This window comes from Phoxinus phoxinus, assembly GCF_949152265.1.
Source record: "Phoxinus phoxinus genome assembly, chromosome: 16".
In the NCBI taxonomy this organism is placed as follows: Eukaryota; Metazoa; Chordata; class Actinopteri; order Cypriniformes; family Leuciscidae; genus Phoxinus; species Phoxinus phoxinus.
Window position 1 is genome coordinate 17333308 of NC_136891.1, and position 15082 is coordinate 17348389.

A 15082-nucleotide genomic window follows, 5' to 3' on the forward strand; every position below is an offset into this window, starting at 1 on the left:
GAAAGTTGATAATCACATGACCATACGGACACTATGCTAATTACTGTAAGACAAGGTGGATACACTTTTTCTTGCCATCCAAGACTGTCAAATCTGAGCTTTCGTTAAACTTTTCCTAGATTGACTTGACTGCAAAGACTTTATATACAGCTCAAGTCTTCGACACTCATTAAATGGATTGTTCACCCAAAAAGGACAATTCTGTCGTAATTTACTCACCATCATGTTGTTCCAACCCTGTATGAATTTCTGTTCTTTTTTTTGTTCTTCAATCCACTGCTGAATTTTAATTCCATAGCCTCTCTTCGCAAATTTCATCATTATTCCCCCTTTAAATTGTAATGATTCTGCTATGAGCTACATTTACTTGGTTCCCTTATAATAACTACAAGTAGAAAAATATATTTACTTCAGAATTAATATGAAAATAAAAATATTCATGACATGATTCTTATACATTTATGACCAGTGATATTACATATCCCTTGGAAAACGTTCACTATGAGCTGAGTAAAAAGTTACCACCTAATTTATCTAGGGCTATGATTCATTTTGAATTCAGAATCATTGATCTTTCATCAGGCTCTTAATTATTGAATTAACTTCCTTCAAATAAAATTTATTAGAACTGGGCATATTTACAGAGAAAATGTTTGAGTTTGAACTTTGTTTTTGCTTACGTTTTTATACACTCCTTCAGGTGGACTTTTAGTGGGCTAAAGTAGAGAACAGTAAATGTGGGTATAGGGGGTGATTTCAGACACAAAGGGAGATTGGGAGAAATGCGCTTGATACTATAAAAACGAGTGCAGTCCAATGTACATCTGTAGCCCAAGATCTACATCTAGTTGTGTAGTTATTCAGAACACGTGGATGTCCATTTACAGTCTTTTCATTGCGCAGTCAGCTCAGTAAAGCCCGCCACGGGCACCGGCGTCGAGTTCTTCTGACTCGCTTGACTTTCAGCCAGCCGACCTCGACCGAGCACAGAGAAGAACTGAAACCTGTGGCCCATCTTCTCAGGGTTGATCAGCATGTCGTAGCTGTTGATGAGCTGCGCTCTGGTGGACGGGTCCTGACAGCTCCTCAGGAGGACCTGAAACACAACATGAAAACACAAAGGTAATGAGATAAAGCAATTCTTTATCAAAAAAATTGTTTTGGGTCAGTTATCAAAATACTACACACTTACACTTCTATTATTTTCATATACAGATAGTTGTAAAAACTATATCCTAACCCTAACAGAAAACTTAATATAAACAAACTTTTTTTTTTTTTGTAACATTGTCTTTACTGTCATTTTTTATCAATATATTGCATCCTTTCTAAATAAAAGTATTTATTTCTTTTAAAAAAAATCTTGCTGATCCCAAACTTCTGAATGGTACCCGACAGTAATTAAAAATGGTTCTATTGGCCTTTAACACAATAAACCGTGCAACAGACCATCTACGGGACAAAGTGTACGCATTTTGTGGACCCGCCTATAGGCACACATTACTAACGGGCTCTTTAAATAACAAAAACATAATTGTGCCATTGACTTTAGACCAGGTTTCAGTTGGTCAATGGGCAAAAAATATATATATTGTGTCACATTGCTTAGGATGCTTTTGAAAGAAGTACACAGACATTACTTCAGTCATCCTCACCTGCAGGCGTGAGTCAATGCCCATGTTCTTCAGGAAGGATCTTTGTGTGACAGGTCCCAAGCAGGTCACCTGATCCCCTGTCATTCTCTTCAGGTAACGGAAGTCCACGTCTGCAGTCAAGTCTGCCATGCCAGGTGCTTCCAAGACATTGTGGAGGTGATGGCCTTTAAAGCCCTGCCACAAACATCAACTTTAACAACAAATTCATGCAGAAAAAAACATGTAAATAATAAATGATCTTGTAGACAGTTGTAAGCACTTGCTAAATGTAACCAATGACGTACATCCAAGTAAATAAGACTCTTTCAGATTTGGCGAGGGAGGGACATAAAAATGAACCCTCATGTCATTACAAATCCATATGACTTACTCATACCAAGATAAATAAGTACTTGAGGGGAAAAATGTGAGCAAATAATAAGTATGCAGAATAGAGGTGACACTTGTCTGGTGACAAAGTGCATGAAGCACCTTGGTTTCCGGATGAACACTGAACATCCTAAACTTTTATACAGTTGCAATTTCCCTGTATGATCTGTATGTTAATGAAGTACAGACTGTTGACTGAGATGGTTCTCACTGTCCCATTCTACAGTTCATCTGCTCAGGATTTGATCACACCAAATAGTGCAGAAACAATTAAAGGGTTTACTTAGATCTTCTTCTCTATGATAAATCAAGCTTATTAGGTTGATTCAATTCTTCTGTTTCCTTTTCCTTTAGTGTGTAATGTATCTGTTAGTGCATGTATAAGATTTGCAGTTACGAAGCTCATAGTCTCCCACAAAGCGATTAATTCTAACTGAACACAGATCCAGACCTGCCTAAAACACCTCGAACGAAGTCCAGACATTACTGCCACACCACAATGTGAAATATTTGCATAATGCCCACCCAAAGGCATACACAGCGAGAGAAGACAAGTGAAGTGTAGTGTTGTCGTCATGTCGTGTGTTTGGATGTGAAAGCAAAACCCATTTGTTTGCCATCTGAAAACAGATGAAATTAGGAATCAGTGTTTAAAGGAACACTCCGACTTTTTGGGACTTTAGCCTATTCACCTTATCCCCCAGAGTTAGATAAGTCCATACATACCTTTTTCATCTCCGTGCGTGCTATAAGTCTGTTTGACGCACCCACCGCTAGCCTAGCTTAGCACAAAGACTGGATGTAAATGGTTGCAGCTAGCATACTAATCCAAATAAGTGACAAAATAACGCAAACATTTTCCTATTTACATGTTGTGATTTGTATAGTCACAGAGTGTACAAAAAACAAAGTCACATGAGACAGACATATTTTAACCGTATAAATACTGGGAACTATATTCTCTGAAGGCGAAGCACTGCTACTTGGGCGGATTGATAACCGCAGCACCTGAGACACGCCGAGGTGAGGAGCAGAGAGTTCGTTCAGAGTTTGGGTAACAGAGTCAGCAATCATCTGAAATTTCCTCAAAATCAGCCATGATCACCATTCACGTCCGCTAATAGTTAGTCACGTTGGTTTTGTTGACAGAAGAAACAACGGTGCGTCTCAGGTGCTGTGGTTATCACGCCGCCCAAGTAGCAGTGCTTTGCCTTCAGAGAAATATAGTTCCCAGTATTTATACGGTTAAAATATGTCTGTCTCTCATGTGACCTTGTTTTTTTGTACACTCTGTGACTATACAAATCACAACATGTAAATAGGAAAATGTTTGCGTTATTTTGTCACTTATTTGGATTAGTATGCTAGCTGCAACCATTTACATCCAGTCTTTGTGCTAAGCTAGGCTAGCGGTGGGTGCGTCAAACAGACTTATAGCACGCACGGAGATGAAAAAGGTATGTATGGACTTATCTAACTCTGGGGGATAAGGTGAATAGGCTAAAGTCCCAAAAAGTCGGAGTGTTCCTTTAAGATTTAGTTATAATTATGTTCTTGAGCAGTACAACCCAAAAGTTTGCTTGTGTAGTGCCGGATATGCACAAGTCATGCTTGCAATGTCATTTCCAATCGATTTGCTTGATCGTCCACATTTTCAGGATGTGACTCGGGCTCTAACTAAGATGGCATTATTAAAGGTGCTCTAAGCGATCTCGCGCGTTTTTTAGGCCAAACATTTTTTTTTTTTCACATACCGCAAACATCTCCTCACTATCCGCTACCTGCCTGTCCCCTGAACACACTGTAAAAAAACACAGTCTCTGCAGAGATCCCAAGCTCCACAAACAGCAGCAAAAACAAACTGAGCAATAAACAGAGCGACCCGCACCACGAAACATAACAAACTGTTCCAGCCAATAACCGACAAGAATGATGTGGTGTGGGGTTTGGGGGGTTATTGCGTGGATGAGGAGGAGGGAGGGTCTAGCTAGCCTCCGTTTTGTTTGATAATAATTCAAACATCAACAAGAGGTTATGCCAACCGAGATCACTTAGAGCACCTTTAATTGTTTGTGTTTATAATTACTTTCAATTCTTTAGACTCTGAAACTTACGGTTATGGTAAGGGGTGTAACATTTTCAACACACGCTTGGTGTTTGGCAAATCACAACACACTGGGACAGCTGGCCAATCAGAGCACTCTGGGCTTTCCGGGAGGAGGGGCTTTGTAGAAATCAGTGTGTTTCAGACAGACTGGGTATTGAGTGGTGCAGGTGTGACGTCACTTTGTAGGCCATTCATATCACACTAGTTCCCTCAACAAAAACCCAATAGGATTTTCCCATAGGCAGATTAACACAACTTTTATTAATTTTGAAGCCTAAATGCAGTCACCAGAAGTAAAAAGCTAAAGGTGAACCACACCAACTACACCATGGTCACATGACTTCTATGTCACCATCACTAACTCTAAGTTTTTATCAAAAAAAAAAAATCCCAGAAAGTCTGAGTTAGAATAGTTAGTAAGAACACAATTATAAGCATTATTTTTCAAAACACGTAACAGCTTCAAAAAAATCACGAGTGGGGTGATACTGATGCAGTTGTGTACAGTGCTAAAATGCAACTCGCTTCCGCGTTTTGGCCAACAAAGTGATGTCATACCTGCACCACTCTATTGAAGAGCTGCAATAATGTACAGTATGTGAAAAATCATTGTTTTTTTGTGGGAGTTTTTTAACATTAAAGCATGTTAACCTATTCTATTACACCCAATGATTAAAATAGCAACAATATGACTGCTTAAAAAAGTAAATGTTAGTCCAAATTAATACATTTCACAGCCCTGCAAATGATCATGTCCACAAGCATCCACAAGATAAGAACATGACAACTATCCAGCACTGACCACATCAGAGAAAGCCTGAAAGAGATGGCACTTACTCTGAAAGTATCAGTTTTTGTTCCATCGTGCCCATAGTCTACAATCAATGCTGCGCCTCCGTCATCTGCAATCCGATTGGCCAGTTTCTGAGCAATAACTCCACCTTCTGGACACACTTCCACATGCTGCCTGTTTTCATCTTTCTGAAAATAACAATTGACAGGGTTCACTGACAAACAAGAATGTACAAAAGGATGAAATGTAGAAATCTTAAAAGTATATTTTTTTTATTAATTTTTGAATCATGAATATTGTCATTTTCTTGAACTAAACATTCCATTTCATAAAAAGTTCAATTGATCTACCATTACAATGGTGTAAATATGCAAAAAGGATGTTTCCCTCTTATGTCAACATTATTTATGTATTGCCAGACTTTGGACAAGCACATAGAGGGATAATGTAACCTTCTCGCCCACGCCCACGTCAAAGACGCATCTTTTTAGTCAGGCGTTTGAGTTAGAGCAAAGTAAATTGTTGTTAAAGTGTTGTGGGAGTGTACATATTTGCTCTTTTTTTATTATATATTTTATACTTCTTTCTAACCTTACTATTTTGGATAGCATTTCAATTAACTGATGTTGCTTTTACACGGCCACATGACACATGTTGTCAGCGAAGGAGGGAGAACTCGCCTGTATAAGCATTCTGGAGGCCAGTGTGGGTCTGCGAGAAACCACAAATCTCAGTTTTTCTGGACTTTCAGGGTCAATATCAACCATCACCTCCCGCCAGCCATTCTCTGTTCTCTAAAGGAAAAAGGAAAAATCCTTTTATGTAAGGCTAATGTTTAAGTTTGTAAATTATTATTTAAAATTAACTTATGCTAAGATTGTACCTGAAACTTGTGAATGGGTAAAGCATCAAAAAACTCATGGGCAAGGAAGACACTAAAACCTGGCAAAAGGAAAACAGACTTTGATTACAACAAGAAATCATACTGTAATTGCCTTATCAGGAAAAGAGTGTTTGAGTCAGTTTGATGTGTCCGTACCCCTAGGGACATCCTCTATCCTGTGGTACCAGTTTATAGGCAGGCCAGTAAATGTGGTGCCACTGCGGTAAACAAGCTGATCATCATTACATGTCCACGTCTGATCTCCAGTTAGACATTTGGCCTGAAGTTGACTTAACTTTGGGCTGACCTCCACAAGATGAACAGAGATATCAGTCTCTCCCAGGACAGCTTTTAACTGACTGAAAACCTGGCAAATAAGAACACAACACTTTCCCATGTGAAATGTAGGGCATCCCCACACTTGTAACCAAGAAGTATTCCTTTGGTTCTCTAAATTGTATTTGTGCAGTCATTATGGTTTGTGCATAGGCTGCTATCCATGCGTTACACCAGCATTATTTCCGTGTTTCCGTACAAGACTGCTTTCCATGGTGAAAAATGACTTGCCCTCTCTCGTTCTATTTTCAAATGTAAGGTGCTTTATAGGCATGACCAATATTTTTACATTGCATTTGTATTGCCTCAGTCACAAACATGACGACTGATTCAACAAAACTGGACATATTTGTTCAGTAGGTCCAACCCAAAGAAATTCTCCTTCATAGTTGGTCGTCTTAACAGGCATGAAAAGAGGACAAAGAAGTCAGATGCTTTAAAATAGAGCTTATACAGGGAGGGTCTTCAGTGAACGAGTAACATAAGTCAATGTATGAAAGTTAAGGACAGCGATTAATTCATTTAAAATAGTAATTTAAAACACTCTCTTTACACTCCAGTTGACAGAAAATTGTGATAGTGACAGAGAACTTTAATTCCTGAGTTATTCATTTAAAATGTCCACAAAAATCTTTAAAATGTCAGCTTTTAATTTATGGGGATAGTTGAGGGTAAATAATTACTCACCCTTATGTCGTTCGAAACCGTAAGACTTTCATTCATCTTCGGAATACAAATGTAGATCTTTTTGATGAAATCAAAGCTATTCTGTCCCTCCTAGACAGCTACCACTTTATATGACGAACAGATTTAATTTAGGCTTTTATTCAAAAGTAAACATTGATCATCAGCAAACATAGAAGCTTAGTCGAAACTGCTTTATACGCGAGAATGAACCTCATTGGTTCTTGCTGAAGCTCAAACGTGCTGTGTAACATTGGAATGAACCTCATTGGTTCTTGAGGAAGTTCAAACGTACTGCGTAACATGAGAATGAACCTCATTGGTTCTTGAGGAAGTTCAAACGCACTGCGTAACACGAAAATGAACCTCATTGGTTCTTGAGGAAGTTCAAACGTGCTGTGTAACACGAGAATGAACCTCATTGGTTCTTGAGGAAGTTAAAACGTACTGCGTAATCCGAGAATGAACCTCAATGGTTCTTGAGGAAGTTCAAACGTACTGAGTAACACAAGAATGAACCTCATTGGTTCTTGAGGAAGTTCAAATGTACTGCGTAACACGAGAATGAACCTCATTGGTTCTTGAGGAAGTTCAAACGTACTGCGTAACACGAGAATGAACCTCATTGGTTCTTGAGGAAGTTCAAATGCACTGCGTAACACGAGAATGAACCTCATTGGTTCTTGAGGAAGTTCAAACGTACTGCGTAACACGAGAATGAACCTCATTGGTTCTTGAGGAAGTTCAAACGTACTGCGTAACACGAGAATGAACCTCATTGGTTCTTGAGGAAGTGAATGAACCTCATTGTTTCTTGAGGAAGTTCAAACGTACTGCGTAACACGAGAATGAACCTCATTGGTTCTTGAGGAAGTTCAAACGTACTGCGTAACACAAGAATGAACCTCACTGGTTCTTGAGGAAGTTCAAACGTGCTGCGTAACATGAGAATGAACCTCATTGGTTCTTGAGGGAGTTCAAACGTGCTGCGTAACATGAGAATGAACCTCATTGGTTCTTGAGGAAGTTCAAACGTACTGCGTAACACGAGAATGAACCTCATTGGTTCTTGAGGAAGTGAATGAACCTCATTGGTTCTTGAGGAAGTTCAAACGTACTGCGTAACACGAGAATGAACCTCATTGGTTCTTGAGGAAGTTCAAATGCACTGCGTAACACGAGAATGAACCTCATTGGTTCTTGAGGAAGTTCAAACGTACTGCGTAACACGAGAATGAACCTCATTGGTTCTTGAGGAAGTTCAAACGTACTGCGTAACACGAGAATGAACCTCATTGGTTCTTGAGGAAGTGAATGAACCTCATTGGTTCTTGAGGAAGTTCAAACATACTGTGTAACACGAGAATAAACCTCATTGGTTCTTGAGGAAGTTCAAACGTACTGCGTAACACAAGAATGAACCTCACTGGTTCTTGAGGAAGTTCAAACGTGCTGCGTAACATGAGAATGAACCTCATTGGTTCTTGAGGGAGTTCAAACGTGCTGCGTAACATGAGAATGAACCTCATTGGTTCTTGAGGAAGTTCAAACGTACTGCGTAACACGAGAATGAACCTCATTGGTTCTTGAGGAAGTGAATGAACCTCATTGGTTCTTGAGGAAGTTCAAACGTACTGCGTAACACGAGAATGAACCTCATTGGTTCTTGAGGAAGTTCAAACATACTGTGTAACACGAGAATAAACCTCATTGGTTCTTGAGGAAGTTCAAACATACTGTGTAACACGAGAATAAACCTCATTGGTTCTTGAGGAAGTTCAAACGTACTGCGTAACACAAGAATGAACCTCACTGGTTCTTGAGGAAGTTCAAACGTGCTGCGTAACATGAGAATGAACCTCATTGGTTCTTGAGGGAGTTCAAACGTGCTGCGTAACATGAGAATGAACCTCATTGGTTCTTGAGGAAGTTCAAACGTACTGCGTAACACGAGAATGAACCTCATTGGTTCTTGAGGAAGTTCAAACGCACTGCGTAACACGAGAATGAACCTCATTGGTTCTTGAGGAAGTTCAAACGTACTGCGTAACACGAGAATGAACCTCATTGGTTCTTGAGGAAGTTCAAACGTACTGCGTAACACGAGAATGAACCTCATTGGTTCTTGAGGAAGTGAATGAACCTCATTGGTTCTTGAGGAAGTTCAAACATACTGTGTAACACGAGAATAAACCTCATTGGTTCTTGAGGAAGTTCAAACGTACTGCGTAACACAAGAATGAACCTCACTGGTTCTTGAGGAAGTTCAAACGTGCTGCGTAACATGAGAATGAACCTCATTGGTTCTTGAGGGAGTTCAAACGTGCTGCGTAACATGAGAATGAACCTCATTGGTTCTTGAGGAAGTTCAAACGTACTGCGTAACACGAGAATGAACCTCATTGGTTTTTGAGGAAGTGAATGAACCTCATTGGTTCTTGAGGAAGTTCAAACGTACTGCGTAACACGAGAATGAACCTCATTGGTTCTTGAGGAAGTTCAAACATACTGTGTAACACGAGAATAAACCTCATTGGTTCTTGAGGAAGTTCAAACATACTGTGTAACACGAGAATAAACCTCATTGGTTCTTGAGGAAGTTCAAACGTACTGCGTAACACAAGAATGAACCTCACTGGTTCTTGAGGAAGTTCAAACGTGCTGCGTAACATGAGAATGAACCTCATTGGTTCTTGAGGGAGTTCAAACGTGCTGCGTAACATGAGAATGAACCTCATTGGTTCTTGAGGAAGTTCAAACGTACTGCGTAACACGAGAATGAACCTCATTGGTTCTTGAGGAAGTTCAAACGCACTGCGTAACACGAGAATGAACCTCATTGGTTCTTGAGGAAGTTCAAACGTACTGCGTAACACGAGAATGAACCTCATTGGTTCTTGAGGAAGTTCAAACGTACTGCGTAACATGAGAATTAACCTCATTGGTTCTTGAGGAAGTGAATGAACCTCATTGCTTCTTGAGGAAGTTCAAACGTACTGCGTAACACGAGAATGAACCTCATTGGTTCTTGAGGAAGTTCAAACATACTGTGTAACACGAGAATAAACCTCATTGGTTCTTGAGGAAGTTCAAACATACTGTGTAACACGAGAATAAACCTCCTTGGTTCTTGAGGAAGTTCAAACGTACTGTGTAACACGAGAATAAACCTCCTTGGTTCTTGAGGAAGTTCAAACGTGCTGCGTAACATGAGAATGAACCTCATTGGTTCTTGAGGAAGTTCAAACGTACTGCGTAACACGAGAATGAACCTCATTGGGTCTTGAGGAAGTTCAAACGCACTGCGTAACACGAGAATGAACCTCATTGGTTCTTGAGGAAGTTCAAACGTACTGCGTAACACGAGAATGAACCTCATTGGTTCTTGAGGAAGTTCAAACGTACTGCGTAACACGAGAATGAACCTCATTGGTTCTTGAGGAAGTGAATGAACCTCATTGGTTCTTGAGGAAGTTCAAACGTACTGCGTAACACGAGAATGAACCTCATTGGTTCTTGAGGAAGTTCAAACATACTGTGTAACACGAGAATAAACCTCATTGGTTCTTGAGGAAGTTCAAACATACTGTGTAACACAAGAATAAACCTCATTGGTTCTTGAGGAAGTTCAAACATACTGTGTAACACGAGAATAAACCTCCTTGGTTCTTGAGGAAGTTCAAACGTGCTGCGTAACATGAGAATGAACCTCATTGGTTCTTGAGGAAGTTCAAACGTACTGCGTAACACGAGAATGAACCTCATTGGTTCTTGAGGAAGTGAATGAACCTCATTGGTTCTTGAGGAAGTTCAAACGTACTGCGTAACACGAGAATGAACCTTATTGGTTCTTGAGGAAGTTCAAACATACTGTGTAACACGAGAATAAACCTCATTGGTTCTTGAGGAAGTTCAAACATACTGTGTAACACGAGAATAAACCTCCTTGGTTCTTGAGGAAGTTCAAACGTACTGTGTAACACGAGAATAAACCTCATTGGTTCTTGAGGAAGTTCAAACGTACTGCGTAACATAAGAATGAACCTCATTGGTTCTTGAGGGACTTCAAATGTGCTGCGTAACATGAGAATGAACATCATTGGTTCTTGAGGGAGTTCAAACGTGCTGCGTAACGAGAATGAACCTCATTGGTTCTTGAGGAAGTTCAAACTGTGCTGCGTAACACGAGAATGAACCTCATTGGTTCTCGCACGTCAAGCTAACTTCTTCTGTTGATCTCAACTGATGTGTGAGTTTATGAATGTTTAAATGTGAATAAAAGCCTAAATTCAATCTGTTCAACTTATAAAGCGATCGTGTCTCTTCGGGAAATTTGGACTAAACAGCTCAATTCATATGGGTTAGTTTTATGATGTTTTATTAACTTTTTGAAGAGTCAAAGTAGTACATGTATTGGAAAATATTTTCTCCCCCTCATTTTATTGTTTTTATTATTTTTCCCAATTCATATTGTATGCTTAATGGGGAACACTTACTGCCAGACGTTACTGGAGCTTTTAGTGGGACCGTGCTCTATGGTCAGATGAGCTGCTACTAGTGCACTGAACTGCATGATTGGCAAATGGTTTACAGAACTCATTATCGTTTTAGTTTTGTTCTTCTTCTGAATCTAAAGAACTGGGAGAGATTCTGTAAGGAGGAACGTTTTCAGATCCCTTGCTATGTGGCCTTCAACATCATTAAGCATTATAGGTGAAGCAACCATTGTGGCACATAATTTTACTTGGATTTAAAAGTTAGATTTTTGTGAAGGTTAAGAATGAAAGACCAAGAAGCCATTTTTTACACATCCTATTTTGCTCATATTTACCAAAAGTGCCAAAATTAATGCATTTTATGGCGCCTTCCCCTACCAGACAATATCCATTGGAGTATTTACCCTCAGGATGTCACTGGCCAATGAACCTCTACCTGGTCCGAGCTCCACTAACTGGAACACACTGGATTTCCCCGCTGCCATCCACTCACTGACACACCAGACACCCAACAGCTGTGGAAGAAAGACCAAATACATATATATTTACACACACACTTTTTTCCATTCATGGTTTTACATTCAATTATTATTAAAAACAATGCTTACCTCACCAAAAATCTGACTGAGCTCTGGTGATGTAATAAAATCACCACCAGCTCCAAGCATGTCATTTTTCACATAATATCCCTAAAAACACAGAAAACAGAATTGTGAGGTTTGGTGGAAGGGCAATTACTATCTAATAAGCTATTGTAATGTCTACAAGTGAGTGGGTAGGCTAAAATCAATGCATAAATGCTTATTGTTTAAGACCGACATTTATAGACATATTTTATACATTTGTTGTTTCTCTCAATAATTACAGTAAGTAGTGTTGATTGTGTTTAACACATGAAAAATAGTGATTATTAGTTCTACACACACAAAGGTATAGATATTCTACAATGATCAAGAAAGAAACAGCACAGATATCATATCATATTATCGGCTGATACTCCGAATTGAATCGGTTATGAAAAAAAGAGTATCGTGCACCCTTAATTTAATCGTTCAAATAAGGACTGTGATTCATCTGAAAAGTAAAAATTTTACCCAGCCCTAATATGATGATACAAATGATACAAAAAGTTCCAGAATACACAGTATAAAAGTGATTGTGATATGATACATACCGACACTGGATTAGTGAGTGACTCCCTCATATACTCAGCGACTGAGATTGGACCTGTGGCAGTGATCTTGGATATAAGATGTTTAAGGATGGATGTGTTTGACTCCAGTCTCCGGGTGGAAGAGTTTGAGCAGGATCGGTTCCCACACATGGCCCAAAGCACTACAACACACAGAACTGTATTACTATGCAGCTCTTTCAGTTGTTGTGACTTTGTCATCTCTCTCTACAAAGAGATTAAACCCTGGACTGCAATTAAGAGAACAAAATAAAATTAATGCACACCTTGTAAAAAAAAAAGAAAAAAGGCTTAATGGATTGTACAGAAAAAATAAACATTAACATCAGCATCTTAGAATGATTTCTAATGTTTCATAGTATTTATTTAGAATTTCTTATTATTAAGACACCATTTAAAATAGTTTTCTTATTTGTTCAGACAGTTGCGCCACCTGACATTTGGGGAGTTTAAGATACCAAAATATTAAATAATATATTATTTAAATTTACAGAAAATGAATTCCAACTAAATAGGCTTCTACAGAATACAGTGATATGTCATGAATTTATCAAATTATTTATCACTTAAAAATACATATAGCCCTGTTTCGGATTAGCAATATTAATGTTTACACGATTACTTGCAAAATGTGAGAATTAGACCATGAGCATGACCTTATGCATGCATAGTATTTAATAATTATTTTTGATCAGACCTCAAGTTTTATTTTGAGTGACACTCGAAGAGCTAAGCACGCGACGAAGTGAAATCATATGGCATATATTTTGGTGTTCAACACGTTACTATTTAATTACCACTTTATAGTATATCACTCTCTGAGCAACAAAAAACAACTCATCTCACCTTCTGGCATGAGCCGCTTCAGCCTCAGCACAGTCCTCATGCTTCTCTCATTAACACCTTATTTCATGACCCGAAATCATAGACATATGAGTGAACATTGACGAGCCGGAGCCACACACACAAACACACACGCACACTCCGCTGTCATATGTCCTTCATTTCTGAGTTGTCTTCTTCTGGTTATTGGCAGATCGCATTTTCAGTGCATTACTGCCATCTCATGGCAGCTGACAATAGTACCCTTCCTGCCTCCCTGACCAGAGGCCTGTTGCACAAAACTAGGATAAGGGATTAAGCCAGGATATCTTGGTGATCCTGGCTCAATTGATCCGTAATCCGGTTGCACTAAAGCTGGATAGGGGGCAGGAGGATATGTTATGGTATAAATTACCATGGAGATTTATTCTGTGGAGCTAACCTGCTCCAGACCAGGCTAAATTCCAGGATCTATTTAATCTCATCCCTAATGTCAGTCAGCAGTCACCACAAATGGAAACCAATAGTTATTTCACTGCTCACTATACATTATCACATATAACTAGACCCACTGTCATTATTTAAACGTTTGCGATCATTAATTTAAATGATTTTGGAAAGATAATGATTTTTAGATGATGTTGCTATCATTAGATAATTTACAGTTTCCCATAGACTATAAGGCTATATATAAAATGATAGAATATTAGGGCCACAGAGGAAAAAAAAGACCACAAGTCATAATATTGTAACCAGTTGTTTTAAAGGAGGACAGTTGTTAAAATGACAGATGTGGGGCATTTCGTGAAATTGTACTTCAGTTTCATAAACAAAGACATGCTGATGTGCCAGAATATTAAGTATCACATTGTCATAAGTATTAAAACTGTAAAAAGAATATGTAGCTTTTCTGCAGAAAGAACCAGCCTCATAAATGTATGACTTTATCCTTTTTCTTCAGTGTGGCCCTAGTACTCTGTCATATAAACAAATACACATTCCATATGAATATAAAAACACAATGTGTAACATTATGTTCCTTTATTGAATAAGGACAAAACAAAGCAGGTAAACCATCAGCTCCTTTCGAAACTGAAGTCACAGTGACTCTACAAGATGGAAAGCACAGAATCAAAGCCTATTATACAAAATGATACATACACATTCAAAGGTCTGTATATAACACACCCTGCATGTCTGCACACTAAAATAAATGCAGGACAAATCCATACACATCAACTGAACAGACAAATGAATGGATGCAGTAGCCTCCCTGCAGCCTTGTATTACACACAGTATACCGCACAAACATCATAAGAGGCCAAATTCGTAAAAAAAACAAACCCCAAAAAACCCAAATTCCTCTGCCACCGCAGGACATATTTAACCAAAATTGAAAGCACACATACTAACTAAAATAATTCAACACATATTGGTCCCTCAGCAGCCAACCACTGTCGTCATCAGGGAAGATTGCCGGATTCTCCCAGTCCATGGCTGGTGGCACTCTGGTGGCCCTCTCCTTCCTTATAGTTTAGACAAAAAATATAAACTTTAAGTAAATGTGTGCTTAAAACAAGCAAAAAAATAAAAAAAATCTGTCAATATAATAAGAAAAATTCTCTTGAAATAAGTTTACTTTTTCCATAAACACTTAATTTTAGAAGAGTTCTCTTGTTTCACTGGCAGATTTTTTTGCTTATTTTCCTAGGTAATTTTGCTCAAGAAAATATTTAAGATTTTTT

General features: G+C 38.7%; 1 protein-coding gene across 1 annotated transcript; it reads right to left on the reverse strand.

Moving 5' to 3' along the window:
* Positions 1–603: 603 nt before the first annotated feature.
* Positions 604–13570, reverse strand: ndufaf7 (NADH:ubiquinone oxidoreductase complex assembly factor 7). Its single transcript, XM_079639289.1, has 10 exons — positions 13362–13570; positions 12498–12658; positions 11932–12012; positions 11728–11838; positions 5964–6174; positions 5808–5866; positions 5605–5718; positions 4969–5112; positions 1656–1829; positions 604–1096 (listed from the first exon to the last, which is right to left on the reverse strand). Exons 1-10 carry the CDS (start codon positions 13399–13401, stop codon positions 893–895), a joined length of 1299 nt encoding a protein of 432 aa, XP_079495415.1. The 5' UTR covers positions 13402–13570; the 3' UTR covers positions 604–892.
* Between the last annotated feature and the right edge of the window lie 1512 nt (positions 13571–15082).